Source organism: Gymnodraco acuticeps, unplaced genomic scaffold (genome assembly GCF_902827175.1).
Source record: "Gymnodraco acuticeps unplaced genomic scaffold, fGymAcu1.1, whole genome shotgun sequence".
NCBI classification, from domain to species: Eukaryota; Metazoa; Chordata; class Actinopteri; order Perciformes; family Bathydraconidae; genus Gymnodraco; species Gymnodraco acuticeps.
In genome coordinates, this window is record NW_022989810.1 from 2511469 (window position 1) to 2537117 (window position 25649).

Here is a 25649-nt window from a genome sequence, read left to right on the forward strand (position 1 = left end):
TTAGAGAATTTTGCATAGCTGTAACGTAGCCTCATTACACTGTGAAAGCACTCAAATGTACACTCATCTCGGACACACTGCTGGATAATGGGCAGGTATGTGAGACATATCCGTCAAAGCATCCATTTGGAGGGAAATATCTGGCCATTATATCAAGTTGATTTTTTTCTCCAAAAGAACTACCATGTTTGCAGCTTCAGCGTATATTGGAAGGTGGATACAAGGTTGCTCTGACAGAGAGAGGACACAGAAATAATGAGTTGTGTCTCCAAACATACTGGCGTGTGCACTGTGCATGCTGGTTTTGAAGGGGATATGGCCCACCAGATGTACACTTACAAGGTCAGCAGAGAGAAGTAACAGGGATATGGGCTGGATGAGGATAGACGAAAGAGAAATAGGGGATATGTTCACTGAGAGAATCATCGCCTCCTAAATGACTTAACTTTACTGATCATAGGTTTGTTGTCCCATACTGAAGAAAATGTTATACATTCTGTCTGAAAATAAGTCTAGTCTGGTATAAGCATGGTCTTAGACAAACAAATGCTACCTTACATCTGAGCAAACAAGGACACAGTAGAAGTTGTCTGAAATGGCTCTCTGCTCCACACATTTCTATAGTGTGTCCTCTTTCTTCTTGGCAGAAGAAAGGGGACGGAGCCCCCATGTAGACATCGAAGTAACTTCCCTATTTCACAGAAGTATCAAGAAATAGTAAACCAGATATAAGATTCACAAACACAGCATGTCCGTGGTGTCAGTGTCTGAGAGAGTTCTGCTCAGAAGGGGCACACGAGAAATGGACCACAACGTTCAGCACTGAAATTCAGCCTGCCCCTGCTTTTCTACTCCAAAATAATCTTTAAAAAGCTCAATTCACGTGCATTATAGGGCTTGGTCTTGCCTAAAAACATATGTTCTTACGTTTGTAGAATGCAGATTTACATGATCGCAGTGTGTGTGTGTGTGTGTGTGTGTGTGTGTGTGTGTGTGTGTGTGTGTGTGTGTGTGTGTGTGTGTGTGTGTGTGTGTGTGTGTGTGTGTGTGTGTGTGTGTGTGTGTGTGTGTGTGTGTGTGTGTGTGTGTGTGTGTGTGTGTGTGTGTGTGTGTGAAGAAGAGAGTGGGTGGTTGACTTCTGTAGAATTGCTGAGTTAGTGCCAGAAACATTATCTGTGTCTCTGTCCTCTTTATAGGCCTCATGGGCTCCATGTACAAGCCGTTTTATATGAGGTCTTGACTGGACTTGGAGACATGTCTCTTATTCTAGGTCTGAATCACTGTTCTGCACTACATATACAACGGCTGCATACTGTATATCAGGAGTAAAGCTAAAAGGCTCTCAGGCAGTAATTGGCATCATGAGATCTTATGTGATGTATAAACAGCGGTCGGTGTCAAGTACATTTACTCAAGTACTGTGCTTACGTACACTTTTGAGGGACTTGTACTTTACTAGACTATTTACATTTTGTGATACTTTGTACTTCTACTCCACTACAGTTCAGAGGTAAATGTGTACTTCTACTTTACGACACTTATTTAATACCTTTAGTTACTTTGCAGATCTGGATGAATGATGTGAAATATAACCAAGTGTTAAATCAGACTGTAGTTCCACCTGGAGTAAATTCACAAGCTACCCTGCAGTATACAAAGTCATTCAAACTAGCTGCACCTTTACCAGCTTTGAGAACACTTTCATGATCAATCATTATAATCAAAACAATTGATATATGATTCTGTAATGGGCCAATTTGCATTATGAGTATTTTTACTTTCAGTACTTAAAGTATATTTTGATACTTTTGTACTTTTACTTGAGTAACATTTGAATGCAGGACTTTTACTTATATCAGAAAATTACACTATGGTACTTCTACTTTTACTAGAGTACAATGTCTGAGTACTTCTTCCACTCTGTGTATAACTCTCTGATCAAACCATGTTCTTGGCTGTACACAATAATAAAAACGACTCATATGGAGCATGTAGGTGTATTCTCCCACATATAGAGCTGAGCTGTATGTGGATGCGTACCTCAGCCCCGATCCGTTGTCAAGGGACGCCTGTCTGGGCAGGAGTCCGACGTGAGGTCTGCTTCTGTCTGACCCTGGTGGCAGGTCCCCTGGGGCTCCCTGGTAGGGGTAGAGAGACGGGTCCTGCAGTTTGGCCTTCTTCCCCTGCGGCCCGCCCTCAAACACACCCCGTACCTGACCGGGCTCCGGGCCGTAGAACCATGCTCCCGACTTGGTGAGGATTTCTTGTTGTTTTCGGCACAAGTTGCATACCCACATAACCTGCAGGGAAGAAAAAGACGGGTGTCAATATTTTTGGAATGGAGGTTGACAGGCACAGGGTGTCTTCTAAAACCTATGATGAGCTGGTATGGAGCAATGCAGGTGTTTGATATGTGAAGATGTAACATATCGCTGTTGCTGGGTGAAAATCATTTTACATTCAGAATGTTATTGGGTGTTTCATAAAGTCCCAACTCGTCTGTTTTGAACAAATTCAAATAAATCAACAGATTTGGGGGTTTGATTTTTCACCCCACAGCGACCATATTGATAAACACCATGGACACCATGTTAATGAGGTGAAATATGAAATATTGTACACATGCAGCAGCCTTTTGATATAGTTGAAATGTAAATATGTGATGTTTATTTTTTCATTGTTGTCATACATTTTGAATGTGAGAGTCCAAATTCTACCCTTAAAATCTCCTATTGTAGATTAAACTTATTGATAAGTAGACAAAATCATATAAGTGTTAGTCGACTAAGATTTTCCTTGGACAAATCTAGTACGCATGTTTTCCATGTTGAAAATAAGCAAAATCGAATTATTTCCTATGAGTGGTTCCCAAAACTTTTTGTGCCCAAGGCACACCAAAGGACAAGTAAAAATCTCAAGGCACACCTATTGTGCAAAAATAGCTCTTATAACACGTGTTATCACTCATATCATGTACATTATCTGTAAATGTGCATAATTATTTACTAATGCCAAATAAAATGTGACAAAGACAACTATATTACTCATGAAATATTTATTAACGAAATATTTCAGAAATTAATTTGAAACTTTATCAAATTAGGCTTCATCAAAGCAGCAACACACTCATTTAAACCAGACAGGTCACAAAATTAAAAATGAGGCAAAGGAAATTCAGCACAGAGAACTGTCAATGCAAGGAAGCTGCATTGTCCATGGTCCTGAACTACAAATTATAAATGTAACATTTCAGCAATCAGCATTGAAACATGTGCTATTGTAAATATTTTTGCCGACTTACAAATTAGTGAGATACATGTGCCTGTCGGGGCGCGCAGATTTTTGTAATCCTTGGTGGCACTGAGGAGAGGGCCACTCGCAAGTCCTGTTCAACAGAGAGCCGTGACCTCCTGTTGTTCTTCATGTAAACCAGAGTAGAGAACGCTAACTCCAGAGATGGGATCGTTACTAAAAGAATGTAATATATTACATATTACTTTTTTTTTTTTTTAAAGTAATATATTACACTACTTCGTTACTATCTACATAAAGTAACTCGTTACTTTACTCGCCGAGCACGTACGAACTGCGCATGCGTGAGTGGCAATAACTTTCCTTACGAGCAGGCGGCGGTAGTGTGTATTTGTCATTCAAAACAGGCAACAACCGGAAGACAGAGAAGAAGAACAGACTAAGTGATATAAACAAACAACAAATAGCTTGTGCGGTAGCTTCACCTTAGCATGTGTTCTTTGCAGGTGTTTGTTGAGGTTTGACGTGGTGTTTACAGCAGTGGATAACAGCTTCTGGCCTGGACACAGTTTGCACCTCACCGTCACATTCCTGTCTATTCTTCGGACGAACTCAAAAATAATGGGCATACCTCCACCCCTCGAAAGTTATCGCTGACTCAGCCATGTTTATGCAGCACTGCACGTGGAGATGTGGACGCACAAGTCGCGCAGATTACGTACATATAAACCTACAAAGTACTGATATAGTAAATAACAAAATAATTATTTTTTGTGTAGTTGTATATTGCAATAATAACGTATGGTTGTCACAAAATCCCACGGCACACCCGGACTTGCCTCACGGCACACCGTTTGGGAACCACTGGAGTAGAGAATGCTATTGCAGTTAATGCACTTTGATAAGATAAATGGAAAGGAATAACATGTTCCTTCTGTTACGGACCGGGGAGATGGAGGTTTGTCCTGCTCTGTAATGTTGTGCCTTTATCTGCTCTATACTGCAGTCCCAGCAGCCAGCTCACCATTAGCCTCATAAATCCAGGAGCAGACAGGAGCCCTGATCACTACCACACATGTACAGACAGAAACACAGACACACACACGCACGCACACACACACACACACACACACACACACACACTAAGCTAAGCATGCTGTCGCGACTTGATAAGGTTTATTTGTGTTTATTGCTATTTGGTTAAAAAAAATAGCTTAACTCACTCATGCCTGAGCCACATGACCACACTAGTTAAAAAAAAGAGCAACTTTAAGTTAAATCTAAGTGTGTCTGAAAATACTAGAAGCTAGCCAAATGATTGACAGGCCAGACGGCCAGTTGGGCGGCCAAGAGCTACTGCAGCCCCTCACCATCAACCCCACCCACTCCCTGCCTTTCTAGTCCCAGTGCTGAGTCAGTGCATTACTTTTATTAGTGAGAGCGAGCTCTGAATGCTGCCTCACCATCACTGGGACTGTGGATCGTCTTTTTTTCAGTAAGCCTTGAATCAAATAAGAATTGACTGATATGTTATTTCTAGATTAACTGAACTAAACTGAGCTGGTCTGTGCAGTTAGAGGCTGCAGTTGTTCAAAGGCTGGATTTGTAACCAAAAGCCTAAACCACAACTGCTTATCTCAGGGACTGGCTGGAGCAGAAGCTCTGGGTGATACCAAGTAATAACTGCTGTGGGAGAAACCCAACAAACGATCACAGGGGCTAAAAACCTGGAGCACACCTTGTTTAGTATTTGCACCAGCACACAGATCAAACAAGAATTATTATTGGGGTGCATGGGTGGAGACGTGGAGTACAAGATAAATGAGTTGTCTAATTGCATTGCATTACACATGTCAGTGCTGATGGGTGGGAAGTCAGTGGGAGATCATGTCCTTGTCACTGAACTAGTGACTTACTGGTTGGTCGCGACAGGGCGCTTGTACAGAAATGTGAGGGATTTCACAAACTACCACCACATTACAGCCTCCTTGTGAAGCTCCGAGCTGCCGGATGACTGTGATCTCCTCAGACTAACAGTGTGAAATAGCAGAAACAACGAGTGTGTTTGGTACTCAGCAGTTATGAGGGACTGAATAGGAAGATATAATTGGGATTGGGAATCAGTGTTGCATATGTGCACATTTACAGGTGAAACACACAAAATAGAAGGGATAAGAAGAGAAAGGATTTTATTGCCCGTAATGATCCCATGACTGTTACAAATTCAGACTGCCTTGACATAAGTAGGCAGCATACAAAAAGTAAACAGAGGTTTGTAAGGCAATGAAGAATGACACTGCAGCTATAGGCTGATATTTCAAATATTTCCTTTTTTTAAGATAATAAAATAAAAGGCAACAAGCACTGCAAAGGCGATGTGCTTTCTTCATCTGCAATAGAGCATGGAATCACAGGAAACATCTCATATGTTGTACGGATGTGGTAATCATCTTAAAACCTACTCATGAAGTATTTAACATTTTGAATGTAATTCAAAAGGCTTCACAATCACACATCATTTACTGGCCTATGTGACATCGCCCAACAGCCATCAGTGTTACAGATGGGCTGTAACTGTGCTGACACACAATGGATGCATGGAGGCTACAAATGGTGCTTTATGTCTCCCAGAGGAGAGTAGCCAGTGAGGCCATGACTGACTCTTTAACTGGGGTCATGTTGAGAGCTCTGCTGTGAACCATGAGTCAGCAGCTAGGACCCAGGAGCCACAGAGGCCAGTTTTGTTCTGCTAATCAACCAACTTCCTGTACCTGGAAGTTACACACTTGCAGTGCACCTATAAGACATTGCACACAGTGTACTTTACTTGACATCACCTCAAATTAAAAGTGAGTCTGGGGAATATTTCTCCAAATGGAATTATCACATGGAGAGGACAATCAGAAGCAGACAATATGTTCTTATTCTGCACCTCCAGTCATTTAAACATATGAAAAAGCATACTTATTTACTTCTAAATGAACCATTTTCTAAAAAATAGTAATCATTAGCATTAACAAAATGCAAAAAAACTGATTATGTGGTTAATTACTAAAATCTGCTCTTCTCTCTCCAGCGGCCCAGTTCTTTCACAGAAAACTGCAGCCTATGACCTATATATTTACCCCAATTAACATAGAGTCAGTTGCTGTGCACATCTCCTGTCTGCCAAGAGAAAAAGTAAGGTTAAAGTCACTGCTGGGCTAAATCCTTATTTGTCCAAAACATTACATGAACTACAAAAACTGCATTTGAGATGATCTAAACTGATTTTTTAAGCCATGTGGGCCCGAGAGGATATAATAGTTTTATCAACTGTAGAAACAGAGGCCTATCTAGGCTGTGACAATATCTAGGTTGAAATAGTCTTAAGCATTATGAAATGTTATTCTAAATGAAAGAATAAATTATCCAAACATCAAGTCTTATCATAACCACAATGCTGTATCCCACCTAATATGTGTCAGTAACATAAACATGTTTTATTAATTACACTTTTTTGTCGCACTGGCAGAGCCATCATGAGGCTGAAACAGGAAGCAGGCTAAAGACAGTGTGAGGTCAATCCACACTGACAGGAAACTGTAGTAGCCCTCATTCCCTAATAGCCCACATGGACCCCACAACAGATGCATGTCTACACAATGGCACACACTATGAGAGGCCGTCTAGCTCACAACTCATACTTGGTCTTACAAACAATATCAGAATCTCACATGTACACCACCAGACTCTTTCACACACAGTATCATACCGTCTTTAACGTACTGTCATTCCTTCCTTCATTTACTATCATACTATCATACATAAATAACTATTCTCTCTCACACACACTACTATACCCTCATACATACTACAATTCCTCTCTCACATACACTATCATTCTTTCTCACACACAAAGTTCTCTATCTTGCATACACTACTAGAGTATTATAATGTAGTATAATGTTGTCTGTAAGTGGGAATAATAGTGTTTCTAAGAAAGTACTTAAAGGCCATAAATCAAAGTTACTTACACCAAACTGTACTTTCTTAGAAACACTATTATTCCCAGTGAAACTATAAAAAAGAAGATACAAGGCACTTAATGATCTCATACAAGTGTAACATACACAGATTAACACATAGGACCGCTAAGTGTAAACAAGGTAAATATAGCTAATGATAGCTGTGCAATAAGCATGTATACAGGCTAATATGGCTAACGCTAGCGCGAATGCTAACGCATTTTCTCATTGAGTTTAAACATCTCCAAATGTCATCAAATAAACACAATACATGTTACTAATCCTAACAGTGTAAGTGTAAGGCTTACACTTACACTTACAATCATTGCTTTCTGACGGACTTGACCCTTTTACTCTTCAGGTTACATAGGGAAGTAGTAGTCTACTGCCATCGTGGGCGGTGTCCGTCAAACAAAAAACGTAGAGCCAATCAGGAACTGAGAATTTAGTCCAACTTCCTTTTCAATCATACTCTCTCACAAACATAACTATTCTTATGCACACACCCTATCATTCTGTTTTATACACATACCTATATAGTCATTCACATGAACTATTATTACCTCTTATAAGCTATTATTTGGCCTTTCATTCACTGCTATTCTGTTTTACATATATGACTATTGTTATTAACATGAAATACTATTCCCTCTTACATAGGTTATTATTCTGTCTTACATACATTGTTTACCGATTACACACATACTACTATCCTCTTTCACATACACTATTATAATGTTCTATTAAATTATAGTTGTTTGTGAAAGATGATAGTGGTGTGTGTACGAGAGTATGATGGTGTGTTTAAGAGATTTTGTTTTTGTGTGTGAGAGAGAATAGTTATTCATGTATGATAGTATGATAGTAAATGAAGGAAGGAATGACAGTACGTTAAAGACGGTATGATACTGTGTGTGAAAGAGTCTGGTATTTTACATGTGAGATTCTGATATTGTTAGTAAGACCAAGTAGTTGTGAGCTAGATGGCCTCTCACACACACACACACACACACACACACACACACACACACACACACACTCACTCACTCACTCACACACACACACACACACACACACACACACACACACACACACACACACACACACACACACTCACTCACCACTCACTCACTCACTCACTCACTCACTCACACACACACACACTTCCCTTCGGCTTAACTCTTCACGGCTGAGCGCAGGCAGGGGGTTGGGGGCTGTGGCCCTGGGGCAGGGCCATTTCTCCCTGTGTTTGCACATTTCATAGTCATTGAACCTGCAGCTAAAAATAGAAATCTAAAACGTAGCACCACCACACGTTGCAAACACCAGCAGAAAGATATACTCTATTAAATGTGCTATAGGCTGTTTACTGAGGCACTGAATTAAGGGAAACAAACACCCGGTGCCGTGGGATCAATAAATAATTTCCTTTCTAATACTTTCTCTTCACACCGAGGGTGTTTTCAGTGATACAAGAAAATACAGCCTTCCAAAATAATGTTTGTGGGTCTGCTTAGAAGAGTGAGAATATAAAAAAATACAGCATATACTGAAGCTACTCAGGGACAGTCTTTGCCAGTAAATATGTATCTATTCCAAACACATGCATTGTGGTTAAGATTTTGACAAAACTGCGTATTTTGTTGTGACTAGCCCTACCCCATAAATGAATTATGATACAACTATATAAAAAATAGTATCTTCCCTTCAGCAATGTACTTTACATTAAAAATATTTCTTGGGGAGTCACGCACACATATACAAGCCACATTGATTTGCAGTAAGAGGGAGAACTGAGCTCTCTCTTGTGGCCAGTAAACTGCACTGCAACATTACTTAACACAGGCTCCAGAGTGAATCAGCAATATCGTTGCAGGCATAGTGCTCAACTAGAAAGGCAGTTTCAAAGTTTTAATTAATTAATGTTATGTTATGCATTCATAACAGTATATGAAATAGTTTCACAAGAGGCTGCTTAACATTTAGAGAAGGCCTGTGTGATTGCCAATACTCATGTATTCATTTGATTTGGGACTTGACATGTGCCCTGTTTTGATTGCACCAGAAATGCAATGTTATTGAATTGTCTTGTCAGCTATCTACTGAAGGCAGAAATACCAGGAATGGCACTGGAGATGGCTCATGCTGCAGTATTGATGTGGCAGTAAATAACCTGTCATAGGTATCAAATGGCTTTAGTGTTTCTCCCCTTCGCTGAACTGAGGTGAACTGAAGCACTCATTAAAACCTCATGGTTCAGGGAGTGGAGTTTTCCTCAGTACATCCTGTTCTGGACTGGGTCCAGTTTAAGCACACAGGCAAAGATACCATACAAAACACGCCTTAGCAAATGTAGCTCCAGGCTAGTCAAGTGTGATGAGCTGCAAAGCAAAACATCAGAATGTATAATTATGTAGGCCTAAGGTTAATCAAGAAAGGTGTAACTATCTATAAATATGATATAGATATACATAAGTATTTTTGTATAAAGTGCACAGTCCTGTATAAAGTAAATCCAAATAATAAGTTGAAATGTTTTGTTGTAGGGTGATTATATCTGTCCAGTGGATTTTTAGGGCAGTTCTCCAGAATAAAAGTTAACACCATTTTGGTGTGATTCATTTGGCTGACAATGAGGATGAAATGGGAGCGCCTTCATTCACATGCTCCGACGCTGACTGCACGTGGTGAATTACATTTTAATGAGCTTCTAATTTTAGTGTGCGCGCCAGTAATAATAATAGACTTGATGAATATTTATGTTCCTCGTTTGAAGTTCAGAGACATGAGGAAGAGGAGGGAATAGTGCATACATCCAACTGCTTCACGCAGAAATGGTGTCAGACACACCCGCTTTAGCCTTTCTAAGATAGAACTACATGTGTTAAAAACATTTAAACAGATACAAAGTGACCTCACTTAAACAACATTTCATTTTCGGCAACAAAATAAATCACGTCTGCAAAATATTACATTTATATGATCTTCAAAATGCGTATGCTAAATCTTTCTCTGGCGGGTTTTCCAGGATAAATTACAGCAGCACACATTCCAGAGAGAGTGCAGAAATTGTCACATTTCTGACAAACACGATGACCGGTAAAAACGCGATGCAGTCGCCGCTTCATGCTCTCTCAGCTTACCCATGGTGCCGTTGAAGGGACTCACTGTGCCAAAAAATCGCCGTTTTCTAGTCCTTAAAATGTAGCGACGACTGTCCGCATCTCCTGGAAAAAATGAATAAGCAGCCGACCTTCAGCACCGCAGACAGCTCCCGTCCTCACAACAGGCTGCCTGCCTGCCTGCCGGACAGCGACTGCTGGAAACACCGTGAAGGTTACACCGGGGACTCAACGGACAATATCCGATCCGACAAAACCAAGGCGGTCTCTGTCTTCGTCTCTCAACGGAGAAATATCAGTATCCACAGACGTCAATTCAATTGAATGAATAATGGATTTCAATCTACAATCGTTACACTGGATCCATCCAACCGTGCAAAACAATCCTCAATGTCAGTAAGAAGGAGCCGAGCAGTAACGCGTCAAATCACGCTGTTTCCCAGCACCACTGCACGCGTTCCACTGTGCACCCTGAGTTGACGAGAGCTCATTACATATGCGGCGCGTCCAGCTCCACAGCCCGAAACAGAGGAGCAGCGCGGCTACGCAGACGGCTGGCTGGCTGCACTGCTTTACGTTGAGCGCTAACAGTCACACTAAGCCATTTTCGACCCAGCCTGTGCATCGAGTGCCCACATTCAAGCTTCATTAGAAACACAACCCAGCTGCTGACATCGCCACAGTTAAGCCTGGTTCTCTTTATGTTGTCAGACAACTGCAGGACTATGGAGCAATGAGGTCACACCATGTGAAGAAAGCTGCGATCACGTGCTTTAGGAATACTTTTCTCGCATATGTGGGTAAAAAAACTGTAAGATAATTTCTAATTTTAAATTGCTTAGTACCAGGGAATTATTGAGCCATACAATGACCATATCAATTAGAAATGTATTAGAATTGGGAGTAGTGGGTATTGCCAAAACAAAACAAGCTCCCAAATTAGCTATCTGACAGGTAGAAGTATTTTCAAGTGAGCTTATGCCCATCATCTTTCCTACCTGCAGCATAGGTAGGGTAAAGCTAAATATGTTACCCTTTAAAAGTCCTTGTGAAGCCAATTCGGAAAATGCAAACAAAGAAAACTAAGATACAAATGCACATCCTTTTGTTTTCAAACTCCGCAGCATATATACAGTATACCAAAACAAATCATTTCAACAGAGATTTCCGATCAAATTATAACACATTTAATAATATTGATTGACAGTCATTGAAAGAAACATACTCTAAAATTAAATTCAGTTATCTTTATGTTGGTCATTTCGGAGAGCCCTAACCCCTAACCAATAATATAATATCAACTAATCTCCCTGTTATCCTTCACAAATATATGTTTTATTGGCTATTCACTAAAATGCTGTTTTACACCGAACAAGAACCCTATAAAGAGCTGTAGTACTTTGCATTGTTTAGTAGAAACGTTAAGGGGCCAAAAAGCACATGTAATGTCTTCCAGAGTCACACGTGACTTTCTCCCAAGAGACAGTTGACTCCTCAGGCCCTTTTGAAGCAACATCAGAGGAAATGAGGGGCTCCACTGAGGAACTCTAAAGACTTCACAACACTGACACACAGTTTATCTATACCAAAGGGATTTTATATTTGTACCTACCTCCTAAGTGTCACACTTTGGTTTTTCAAGTATCGACTGTAGAGGCTGTAAGCCAGTTGGTGCAATGAATGAGCAGTGATTGTTATTACAACAGGTATTCTATCCGCGTTTTTGTATCAATTATTCAGCTTGTTGTGATAAGGCACAGGGAAATCAAATGAGTGGATTCATCTCAACATTACGTTACATTATCGAGCAGAACTGTGATTGATTTTGGTCCGAGCTTTCACTCCTTTAGGGGCAGTTTAACTCTCAGTCCCTCTATCATATTCCAGTGTGCCATAGCTGTGCTACCGGTCGCAGACATAGAGACTAGTAAATATTCAATGGAGTTTCGCAGAACAAGATCTCTCTCGCCACTGTTGTCACCATCTGTGAGAGAGGGAAAGAGTAGACGGATGGAAAAAGGGCAGGTTTCACCACTGCCACCTCTTTCACTGACACACAATATTTCAGACAAGCTGGTTTGGGACACCAGAGTAATCAAAGCTTCTGCCCATCGGCCACTACAGGCATGAACACACAAAACAAATCAGCAACAATCAATATCACAAAAGTCCTAGTCAAGTACTGTGTATCACAAACTCACAATTAAAGCCCTGTGTTTTCTGGTTTGGCTAATATTGTCCAGCTAGCATAAAACGTTTAAAAACCCCTATACACTACTGATATATTGATAATATAATGACAACCAAACAATAAGTACATTTACATCTGGCTTGATAAAATGCACAATGTCTGTGCAATGCCCTAGTTTAGTAATGATAGGGGAAAGCGTTGAATCTGGCATCATGGTGGTGACATTCTTACTCAACACATACACAATATCGAGGTCGGCAAAAAAGATCAAGGTCATATCTTACCGTTAGTCGATAAAATAAAAAGGATTTAGGTCATTTCTTTGTATCATACGATAGGCTGATGATATATATATTGTGACAATATTATTTTATTGTATAGGGCTTTTTGCTTACTATCTATGTCTATTTTGCTCACAGCTGCTGTAACAGTTACATTTAGGGTTAAGGTTCTCTCTTTCTGCACAGAACTGAAAGAGAATCTTTTCATCTGATCTCAGCTAAAAGACAACACGTCTTCACTGCCCCAAGCTGACCCTGTCCACTCCCTATATCAGCTGTCAGCAAGAAGACACCGGACTCTATAAGCAGACACCATACTGTACATATGACTGCATGACTACTGAAGTAAGCCACCTTTTTTAAAGCCCTCGCCACCTCTTCTGCTCATTTGAATGCTAGCTCTCCTTTTCTCTCAAACCATCTAAACCTCTGTATCCTGCTATAAACGCTTACTCTGCTTTCCTGTTGATGACACGTCTATGAATACCAATATGTTGGACTTTCTGAAGCCACATCTGCAAAAGTATTTTAATGATGGTATTGTTGTCCAACACAGAGACAGTGTAGTGACTCTTCTGGACTTTGATGGAATCTTTTTCGCAGTATGATAGTATACAAAAGTATACATCAGCATCCCCGGTCTTCATGGTGAGTAGACGTCCAGGGCCAGGAGCCTGGGGTACAGTACCACCAGGTAAAAAGCTGGCATTGCCTCAGTGGCACCTTCCAGGGCTCCTCTGCCAATGCCCCCACTGTCACTCGCCAGCCTGCTGCCACTGTTATTACTCAACACCATCTGTACAACAAGGTAACCAATCCCCTAGCTATTATTTCCAGCGAACAATGGCAGCCTGTACAACTGGGGTCTTGGCAATGGAGGGAGTAGCAGTGCAGAGGTCTCTCCCAGTGTTCCTGCTGCTCCGCTGGATCCAACCTGCTTCTATGTTCTTCCCTCCAGCGTGGCTTATAACGGTAAAACACTTTTAGTTACCATTTGATAGACAACACCTAGCATGGCGTCAATAAGACAGCTATTGCTAATTGATGTCATACATGGACAAGGACAATAATACGACCCCCCTAATAGGTTCATCCGACTGTGTTTTTGCTACTAACTAAACAAATACAGCATCAAATATATACATGATCCCCAAGGGCATTCAATCAGTCATTATAGTTTCTTTTTCTAAACTAAATTGTTCAATAGAACACACGTAAGACTGCATTATATCATTGAATTGTGAACGTTCCTATTTGGTGTGGGATTTCCTTTACAATCTTTGGTGATTTGTTATCAATCAAAACCTTTGCTACTAATTGTTTTGTTAAAAAAAATCGACTTCCCTCAACTCCTTGTTGGAGAAAGTATTATTAAAACGCAATATAGATCAGCAAAGATAATAATCTAAATGATTGATAAAGTGAAAAGTGATAAATAATTATGATCTCAATAATGATCCAAATAATCGCGAAAATCATTTTGGCCATAATGGACCGACCCAATGTTTGAAGAGAGGTCCAATTTGAATTCCAAAATGATGCTTACATTGGTACTCCGGTATTGAGTTTTGTACTTGCATAAAGGACTACAAAAGGTCAACATCTTTGCAGCAGGTGGCTAAGTCTAAAAAGGCTGGATGCCACAATTTCCAATATTGCAACACCATCGTTTATTTCATTATACTCTCCATGCCTGGTAAACAACCATCTCGTTCAAACAAGCTAGGCTTTCTGTTTCAAACTTAAACATAGAAGACAGGTCTTCAGGGTTACATTTTTCACAAAAGGACATTATATATTACTGTTTTAACAGTCTGAGTAATACTTCCCATGATTTTAATTGCATATTACCCTCTTTTTTTTCATTTAGCTAGTGTTTATTCAGAGTTTATCCCAGCATACAATGGTAGACTCACAGTCAGACACTAATCAGTTGTTTTGTTTCATGTCATTTTTGGCTGTTACATGTGTACATATACATATCACAGCATTTCATGAACAATGTGTGTGTTGAGACACAGTCCCAAGAAACGCAGTAAAAGGATTTGCTAACCACTTTGTCCTCCTGTTGCAATTCCATGAGAGCAGGAATGCAGCAGAAAGAAAGAAATAGGGAGACAGAGGGGGAAGGGGCAGCAAAGATAGGGAGGGAGACATTGTGAGTGGCATTAGTAGGTCCTGGTAGTACTGTCACATAACAGCAGAGGATTGGATGGCATAGCATACAAAACGTTCAAGCTCATGATTCAAATGTAAGCAGTCTAATGCTAAAAGCTTAGTCTGTGGGGAGGATTGTACAGAGGTTAGTTAGGCACTGGAGTGCCACATTATACAATAACAGCCATGAGGGTCCTTTATGGGAAAGGAAAAGGAGGAATAGTTCCCTCCAGTGGTGAAATAGCATAACTATAATTTACAGTAAACATGAATAAGAAATCTGGAGCTGTGAATGAACACATATAGAATAGAATAGATTTAGAATAAAGGCATGTCATGCAGAGAGTCTCTGACTGGAGTAGATGTTGCTAATCTGGAAAACATTAGTTGCCATTAGAGACACCGCTGGCTCTATTCCCAGATTAAGATTCTGCTGCAATGTTTCATAACCTTGGATTTAAAATAGTAACATAGGGAGAAATCTGCCTGAGGGGGGGACATCTGCATGTGTGTGTGTGTGTGTGTGTGTGTGTGGTGTGTGTGTGTGTGTGTGTGTGTGTGTGTGTGTGTGTGTGTGTGTGTGTGTGTGTGTGTGTGTGTGTGTGTGTGTGTGTGTGTGTGTGTGTGTGTGTGTGTCCTTATAAATGGAGTACCGTGCATGCAAGCCAGTGTTACCTTATTTGACCGCAGAGACACTCGTCCTCCGCACCGAGCACAGAATTTTGTTTGGCAATATGAACAGAGGTGGCCACAGCCATCGGCAAACTTGGTTTTGTGGCATATCCCGCAGGTTGGGGCTTCGCTCTTCAGGTCCTGAGCCGGCTTAGTCTCCTCCCCCATCTTCTTAACCTGGTCCTTATACGATTCAAACTGCTGGTGCAACTTCCTGTAAGCCAATGGGAAGGACAAAGGTTAGGGGAGATAGATAAGGTTTGCAACATATAAAACACAATGATGTATATGATTCTGTTCATTTCTTTATTGCTTCTTTGTATAGGGACAGGTATATAGCAAGAGCCAATGCTACATTGTAGGCCTGTATGTCAGAAGAATCTGTCCATACATATCATGATACAAGGATTTATATTCAATATATTGGGATTTATTGTAATGTAAGAAGATAAGAAGTTTTATTAGACGAGTAGGATCTTCATTTCCATTTATCCCAGTAGGTAAACAAATTAGATTTTAACCTGAGTTAGGTAACAATCTTTGTGCACCGGAACTATCCCTCCTTGCAACCAGTCTGATTTAGTCTTAATCATACTTACCTAGACAATAAGCCCTTATACCGACTGACTAACTGATAAAACCTTGGACTTGTTCAGTGTGAGATTTTGAAAGGTAAATCAGACACCATGACCTCAGAATCCTCAAAGCTGAGTGGCTACTTTGATAGTGCACCTCTCCAACAACTGGGTTGGGGGGTGGAAGGGATCAAATTTACTTTGCAAGTTTAAGAACATCATTTAATTCCACTTTCTCAGGTTCCCATGTGTTAAATGAATCATTTGCACCTGTGTTTCTATATCCATCGGGAGGACTGGAAGTTTTCCCGATGGCCAGGCATGTTAAGTGGCCTGGCCGTTTTTTTTGTATGTATTGTGAACGCAACGCTGCGCAAATGTGGGTCTCCCTCACAGAGGGGGACTGTCTGTCTACATGATGTGGCCTGCCCACATGGCCTCTTCCATACCGATCATACATCAAAGCCCTCCACTGGTTTCTGTGTGTCATTCAAGCTCGGGAGGGTGTGTGTATGTGTGTGGGGCGAGAGAGAGAGAGAGAGAGAGAGAGGAGAGAGAGAGAGGAGGAGAGAGAGAGAGGAGAGAGAGAGAGAGGAGAGGAGGAGAGAGAGAGAGAAGAGAGAGAGAGAGAGAGAGAGAGAGAGAGAGAGAGAGAGAGAGAGAGAGAGGCACCGGTTACTTGTATTTTTGTTGTTAGCATCTGGTTAGCTAGCTGCTCTAACAGATATCAGGAGCTGCTTCAACAACAAGGTGGAGGGAGAGTCCTCTGCTGTCAGACTGAAAGAGATAACTATACAGCTCAGGTGAGGTTAAGTGTTTAGATAGTTAACTTAGTCTAAGTTCTCAGTGGGTCTCAAGTGGTTTGGTCACCATTTATGTAAACACATATTTCCATTTGAGGGGGTAGTGATTATTAACAAATGCATGAATAAAAAAAAAAAGTTAAATAGGTGAAAAAAGGTAAGATACACTTTTAAAACTTGTTGAGAGCTAAAACTAGTCTTTGCTGCTGCCTCAAAGAGGAGCAGGGGAAGAGGAGGGAGACAGGAGAGGCTGGTTCAGGAGCACAGACACACTCACAACTATAAATGAACCAAAAATAAATAAATAAACAACTTTCCATCTTTTTTTGTATTGGATATGGTATGTTATTGGTTATAGCCATGTTCTTTTGTTTTTATGATTATTTAAATGTATACAGTTCTGTTTCATACTGTATGGGTGTTCCCATAAATCTAGTCTCTTTATCTTCCCCTCAAAATGCACCAGATTGATGCATTTCACTCCAAAATTAAAAAATAAATCTTACCGGGGGAGCAAATACCCCCGGACCCCCCTAGAGGATTTGAGGTCCACCCCCATTGAAAATCACATGGACAGGTTCCTAAATACATTTGAAAATTGTTTTAAATAGTAACCCCTGTCCATATGTTTATTATTGGGTAGCAGATGTAAACTATAGGGCTATCACTATGGGCAGCAACGCTGTAAATATTCACAAATAAATCCAGCAAAATGGCACAAAAAAAAAAAACTGGTAGTGGCCTGGCTGGGTGTATAATTCCCGGCCTGACTTATTGTCCTAGTCCCTGATCAGGACTGTTGTAAGGGTAGACAGAGCACATCCTAGGGCCATATGGTTGGATAATGACATTACCAATACAGAACAGTTACTTCTCTACTGGAAATATTTGGCCATACACACACGATAGCTCATCATCCATTAATCATTTGTCAGTGAAGTTCCATACTTGTATTACTACTTGTGTCCTATAGATGGCCCCCTACTGATACAGTACACCTGATCTTATACAGTAGATCCTTAACTCCTAACGAGTCCTGAGAGGCTACTAAAAACAAACCTGCATGAACTCTTCACATGCATTTTGTATGACACATGTCAGTTGAGCGTCTCCTTGGAAACTAAACACTGGGCTGACTTCATAATATGGCGATTAGAATTGGTTTCGACCCACATATCCCCTGCAACATTCATTAGCACTTGTGAATTATTGAACAACGCTATCCTTTTACCACATACAGCTCTGCGTTTGAGATAAATGTGCTTCCTTTACCCACAACCAGACCTTTCAGGCCCAAATGTAAGGACCATCTGAAGACCATCTGTGTGTGCGGTTGTGTGAGCGAGTCTCAATGCCATCTAAATATTAGACAGAGTGCCATTGAAATGCCCCCCTGTTGTACCCACTGAGGGATTAAAGGGCTAATTGTGTCACAGCCTTTGTGTGTTTACCAAGCAGAGATTAGTATGTAGCCTTGTTTAACAGATCACACCAAATCTCATTTACTGACAGTGGGCCTGATAACAGAGTGATGAAGACTCTGATACAAGAGGCAAAGTGCTTCGAGATTTGTCTTGGCAGATGAGAAGCGCTATATAAATTAAATGTATTACATTTATTAAAGCCACTGTCTCCGAGGATCACGAAAAGAAGACTACAAACAATCTTGTTTTATTCTCTCTTAATCTCCCTTTACACTCAAACATTTACAGAGACATGAGCTCGATCCCAGGCCGCTACAGGCCACACTGCTCTATTGACAGACAGCTCTTCTCACTGACCTTGAGTGAGAAGAGCTGTTTAAGATAACCAATGATTACCTCTCAATTTCTCTGTATCGGGTCACCGTTCTAAAGCTCAATCCCCTCTTTGGGGGGCTAAATAGAAGTTATAAAAAGCAATTTTTAAAAGCCATTTTCACAGGTGAGTTTTACAGGTTTGTTTATATGTTTAAATATGTTGATTCTAAGCTGCCAACTGAGGCAGATTTCAAAGAAGCAAAATTGAATGTAACAGGAAATAAATGAGTTAAAAAAACATGACTATAAAAACACAGTAAGAGTAGATTCGAGTGGGTGCAGGCAGCTGGTACACAGTGCCCATTCCAGAGAGGGTTTGCTTATTCGGTCAAACACGGTCAAATGTAGGTGACACTGCTGACGAGTAATCATACGCTGCTCATTGTCCCATCCCAGGCTTGCGTAACGGAGCTCTCTTACCTCTGGGCCGCACCAGAGCAGCTACACACAGCCAGTAACCTGAGCCTCTCTCTTGGACATATGACAGACCCAACAGCAGCGAGGGTCAACTACACGCTCTCTGCAAGCTTCTGGATTCCACTTGTGCCACAAACTGCTCACTGTCTGAGCTCAATTCTAACTCCTCTATCATCCCATGTTGGCACAGAGGGCATAGACATGACAGTGTGTGGTGTGGTGTGTGTGTGTGTGTGTGTGGTGTGTGTGTGTGTGTGTGTGTGTGTGTGTGTGTGTGTGTGTGTGTGTGTGTGTGTGTGTGTGTGTGTGTGTGTGTGTGTGTGTGTGTGTGTGTGTGTGTGTGTGTGTGTGTGTGGGTGTGTGTGTGTGTGTATTAATAGCGGCCATTAAAAAGGAAATATGCACCTTCTTCCAATAAATACAAATTCAACTTATGACATGCAGGTTGTGTTTATGTGTTAAGCACTTCACAACCATTATAAATAACTACAATATTTTACCTTAGTAAAAGTAAAACCCATATTAAAAAAAGTTAGTTAAGTAAAAGTACAAAAGTATAGGCCATTTTCACATGCCATTGCAGGTAGTGTAATTGATTGTAATTAATAATGGTACGGTTCAATTTAGTGCTTCACAGACATTCCATTGAGCCAACTTGTACAATGCCAGGCATGGCCCACCTAAATGGCCAGAGCCATAATTAATGTAATTAATTACACCTGTGTACACCCTGCAATGACGTGTCAAATGGCTGCTGTGAAAAGGGCATAAAGAACTTAAAGTATCAAAAGTAAAGCAGAATGGCTCCTTTCAAATAATTAAATTATTATAGAATAACATTATTATTGTGTCTGTTTTCAATATTAAGTAGCCTACGTGCAAGAGCATTTTAATGTTGGATATGTGGAGCTAATTTAGCATTTTAGCATAAGCATATCCTATGTTGTAAATAGTAACTAATAGCAGTAACAGTAAGCATCAAATACATAGTAGGGTACAAAAAACAAGATAAGTAAGATCAAATGTACCTAGCATTAGTTATACACCAGTGTAACATTGTATAAGAAAGCTTCAAGCTCTTAACTTAAAGCTAATTTAAGCTAATAATAGCCACCCAAGCCCTGGAAATATGTTTTTATGTCTTGCAAGCTAGCTAAAAAAGTGCATATTTGCACACGAAACAGACGCAAGTGTAATGTTTAAATTAGTTCTGCTCTCATTTGCTCTCCACACTCTTCTGATAAAAAATATCTGTTGTTAGCTTGCTAGCTCTACTGTCCAAGCTAGTTGCTAGCTTTGTGTGGCTGCTGCCTTTTTCCGTATGTAGCCTATATCACGTATGGAATACATTCAATTTAGTTACACCTGTGCTATTTCTACTATGACAAGTCAAAAATCACTCCCCTGTTTATGTTGTTGTTGATAACAACTAAATAAGTAATTTTGTTTGAATTCTCCTATCCAAAATGCATTATAGTTCGATATTATCAAATCAAATCAAGTTTTATTTAAATGATATAGCACATTTATAAACGATTTTTGGTCGAGCCAAAGTGCTGTACATATAATAAAAATAGCCTACAGTAGAGACACTTTACAGCTAATACAATAGCACAGATTGTTCAGAATATCAGTATGACAATACGACACCCTCTATCCTTAGACCCTCACATCGTACAAGGAAAATATTATATTTCACATTACATTTTTATGAGTAATTCATTTCTCCTTTTTTCCCCAGTTTTCCTTAGGTAGATGGTAGGTGCTATGTAAAAGTATGTGACTTCTTGACCTTTTTCTGTCACTTGTTCTTGCAGAATGATGTGTGTGCAAATAACCTAAAATACTTTTTTTCTTCTTGACTTTAATATATTAGTATTGGTACAACCCCTCAAAGCTATACCATTATGGCACACCACTCCCATATCGCCACTTTCCACTTGTGCTTTTTACAAACACACTGATCAATTGTGTAATACATAGTTCAATATCCACTCAGGTCAAACACTCTGTGTCCAGCTCCTGGGATTACCACTGTGTGTTTGTGCCTGCTGTAAGGAGATCAGAAGGCGTCTGCACTATTACTTACGCGTCTGGCTCTGGCTCCTTGTCATTTTGGGACTTTTGCTGGGGCTGAAGGACGTTATTTACCAGCTCAGTGATCCCACTAAAGGGAAACCACCTGTTCAAATAAGAAAAGTGTGACTGGAACATCGCAATAAGTTATCATGGGAGAAAACAATCTATCTTGAAACGTTTTTTGTTTAGGAAGAAGGTCAGATTCTAGGAAGTGAACAACAGCAGGGACATTCACTACAACCAGCGCAGAAAGAGGAGAAGGTCGGGACACGGGCAGAGCGGCGATTAGTGGAACATTGACAACCAGACACAGTGTCAGAAGTAGAGAGGAAGATAGAAGAAGAAAGAAAGATGAAATACTTTGTGTCGAGGGAAGGAGAGAAGAAGCAGGAAAGCTCTACAGCCAATGGAAATGAGAGCTGCATCAAACGCTCAGCTAAGGGTAACAGGAGTCATTTATTCCAGCATGGTGTGCAGTAAGGGTCAGGTTATCAAACTAGATAAGCCTACAGGTGGATTTAGTAAAAAATGCAACTATAGTTGGTGCATCTAGTCTACATTTGTGATTGGATTATAAGGCTGCACCAGCCAATCAGAGTGCAGATGATGAGAAAGGGCAGCCAGTTAAAAACCAGAGACAAGGGGAAAGGATTTTGGGGGCCTGGCTATGATAAAGCTGGTAGAAAGGAAAAGCCGTCGACTCGTCACTGATGTCATGGAAGTCGGCTGTTTGGCGTCCAGCACATAATTCAACAATCTATTCAATGCTACTTATATAAAGCTTAAAAAAATGCCATTAAGCAATTATTGTGCTACCACAGCTGCTTTCCATGACATTAGTGACATTCATTTCGTTTTCCTCCCAGACAAAGAGGAGAAAGCCACATGAAGCACACAGCACCAACTGACAGGAAGAAGTTTCAAAGCCTAGCACTCTGGGTAATGCAGTTCACTTACTGTGCCGGCTGAGGCTTTGGTTCTTCTTTGATCCTAAAACATAAAAAATCAAAAAAAAGATGTGCACAGCTCAGTGCTTACAGAACACAAATAGATGATGAAAACAATGGGACACAAAACACTGAGACTAAAAATGTGTATGACATAAATAATAATAGGAATAACATTCAGGATATTATAGATGATGCTTTGAGGAAATAATGAAGAAGAAAAAAAACATGAACAAAACTGAACATTCAGAAAAGAAGGAACAAAGTAAGAAAGGGTTGTGGACCAACTAAAAATGGAAAATCATTGCTTCAAGTGAGTAACACCCTCTCTCATATGACAAACGTTACTTGTATTGCACTTTCTAACAAGAGGATAAATCCAATTGCTATTCCACAATGCTACTGTTTATTTTCAGCATGAAGAGTTTTTTCGAGGAGAAATGTAAGATTCATTGTGGCCCCCATCACCATAAGCCCACCAGTTCTCAAAAATATATAGCCCAAGCAATCTATTGGCACTAACTATGTAAATGTTGCACTAATCCTCTTATGAGAAATATCTTATGAGACATAATAAGACTTAGTGATGGTCATCGTATTCTTCTATCGCATCAGATAATGTTCTAAGCCTTTATGTACTTAGCTGTCAAATTTCAATGCCTCACCAAAACACAATGTGTATTACAGATTTATGACATGCAACAAATAACATATATTGCTGAGCTGGATTTCAAATAAATCTCCAAGACGAGCACACACATCAAACCAAACACATGATCCCATCCATAATTTCACTTGTTGAAGATAATAAACACACTGAATCATAACCAGAAAGCCAGCCAATGGCAAACCACTATTTATAACAACAACATCTATGAGTTGACTTTCATTCTAATCACCATATTGGCTCTGACACAAAGCTAGAGTGTTGTTACAGCCCCATGTGCAGCGTCACTAAACAGTCCTTTAGTTATCTTAAAAAAGTTAAATAGGTGCAGCTCGGATAACCAAGAGAGCACAACCAGCACTTAAACACATGTCACTCCCAAACAAACACACATACATGCACCACAACAACCACCATTCTCGTTGATAACCTGTCAGTTGTCCATCGCATATCAACCTCAGACCTTCAACCTGACTTCAGTACACTTGTTTAAGCCAAACACAGAAGAAAAAAGAACTGGGATATATAGAGAGGTAAATAGACTACAAACAAAACAGAAAAAGCACCAATTGTGCACAATCCACTTTTCCATGTCTTTGAAACATAAATATGTGGCCCCTCTGTGTGAAGGGATACGGAACATTTCAAGAAAAAAGATTCCCTCTCTTGTTGTCCTGATCCATATAAAAACCTGTCTGAAAATGAGCTAATCAGATTTTGGCCACTTTGTGATGTCACAATGTTTTTTTGGGTTGTGCAACCATTAGCCAATAACCAAGCAAGGTAACACCCGCCCACCTTATCACCGGAATCTCCTCCTAGTACAATTTTGTTTTTTTAAACCAATCATCTTTCAGAGGGGCGTGGTCAGCAGCAGCTCATTAGCATTTAAAGCTACAGACACCAAATCAGCACTTTTGGAACAGGATTGAATTATATGAGATTATGGCATGCTGCAATGCTCTCTGACAAACACATCACAGCCATGTTTTGTATATATCTGAGACCTATAATATATTGTTGAAAAAGAGTATAATAGGAGACCTTTAATGCTGGTCTTCAAAATACTGTAAAACATCCTCAAATTCAAGAATTCAGAATTTTGTTAAAATAGTGATACAATGTTAGCTGTTTTACCAATATCATATTCTTTAACTAGTAGCAGCTTTTCAAAATCATTAAATACAGTGCTTTATATAAATAAATAGAATTAATATTGAGCAGAATTGAGTTCAGACTAATAGTACGGCCCTTCACCGCAGTTCCACTTTCTCATTAAGCCCATTGAGGAAATTATTTGTCCCCCCTGGTCTAGCATCTATTATGTTCTAACTGAAGCTGCCAGAGAAAAGATTAAACAGAAAAGCACGTCAGATCTTCACACACCTCCACCCGCTTATGTTAAGTGCATCTTCAGCTGAATATAGCTGCGTGAAATGGAATGTGTTAATTGGATTTTGTATCTTTCTGACCTAGGCATGGCAACATTTACTACTCCCATTCTAAGATTTTGTTTGTCAACTCATGCTAGTGCCAGTACTCATTAATAATACCACCATAACAATTTCCCGGGGTTCAATGATTTCTGTATACTTCCAATTTTGTCCAGTGAACAGCAAAACCCAAAGATATTCCAACTACAAAAAGAAGGGCACTAGCAGACTAGGCCAAAACCGTTCACATAAATTCAAAAAGAATGCATGTATCTGCTCCATGGTACTACCTGTGATAAGAACCATGTGGGGCTAAAACTCTCCACTGAAAACACTTCACAAACGGTTACCACATCCTACTATCTTTACAAAATCGTTACCACAATGAATAAAAAAGTCTTCTGAAACAACAATTAATTAAGAAAAAAAAGAGTGTGCACACTTCATTAACTCCTAAAGCCTCAAAGAATTGCCATGCAGAGGATCAGAAAACAGACTACTTTATCTAAAGGAAGAGCACACCGCAGTGAAATCTGTCTGTCTGATCTGTGTCAGAGTGGTGCGAGAACACACGAGAGAAGATAGTCCTGTGTACCCATCAGTCTCGCTGCTCTGTTTTCCGATGAGCCAGTCCATATTTATCCTCTCGCTGTGTTCTCTCGATGACCTGCAGCGCCGTTCTTTATTGATCCCATCAGCCCCGTCTCTGTGGTCGCATTACAAGCCTCATATTTATCTGATGGAGCCTGCTGCCTGCCTGGACGGCTGCCGGACAAAGTGAATGTGTGTGTGTGAGTATCCGCCTGTGTGTGTGTGTGTCCATATCCATGTACTCATATGTGTGCATATGTGAGTGTGAGTGCACGGTGCATTATTGACACGGGGATGGTAAAATGAGTTAGTGTAAAATGTCAGGAGTGACGTATTCAGTATCACGGCCTGCAGGGCACATACAGTCTCTGCTTTCTATCTCTTTAACCTGCTTCACCTCAACACACACCATAGAACACAATAGTACAGAATAAGGGAAATGTTTGTGCAGAGAATCTCCACATCTCAGTGTATGATGCTCTCTTTTCTCAGGCTCAGAGAGGCTGTTTTAGGTCTTGGTTAGTCACACGCTGCTGTTATTTTTAGCCTTTGTTGTAATTGTGTTCTGTATTTGGGTTTCCACCTGCCCTGCTTCGCTGGTGTTGCATGGAGAAGCATCCAGTTCTGAAATGACCGAGTCTACACTGCTCTCTAGT

The 25649-nt window shown here is 40.3% G+C and overlaps 1 protein-coding gene across 35 annotated transcripts in view; it reads right to left on the reverse strand.

Moving 5' to 3' along the window:
• Positions 1-25649, reverse strand: part of rims2a (regulating synaptic membrane exocytosis 2a) — a 172623-nt gene that overhangs the window by 114096 nt on the left and 32878 nt on the right. For 29 of the 35 annotated variants that reach the window (XM_034228974.1, XM_034228960.1, XM_034228958.1 and 26 more), the window contains exons 3-7: positions 22313-22345; positions 21366-21458; positions 15686-15896; positions 14907-14918; positions 2041-2300 (exon numbers count right to left, since the gene is read on the reverse strand). In XM_034228974.1, coding sequence (XP_034084865.1) covers positions 2041-2300; positions 14907-14918; positions 15686-15896; positions 21366-21458; positions 22313-22345 — 609 coding nt within the window. Of the gene's footprint in view, positions 1-2040; positions 2301-10402; positions 10857-14906; positions 14919-15685; positions 15897-21365; positions 21459-22312; positions 22346-25649 lie in introns of those variants that run through there. The other 6 variants (XM_034229159.1, XM_034228926.1, XM_034229151.1 and 3 more) reach the window with 4 other exon arrangements.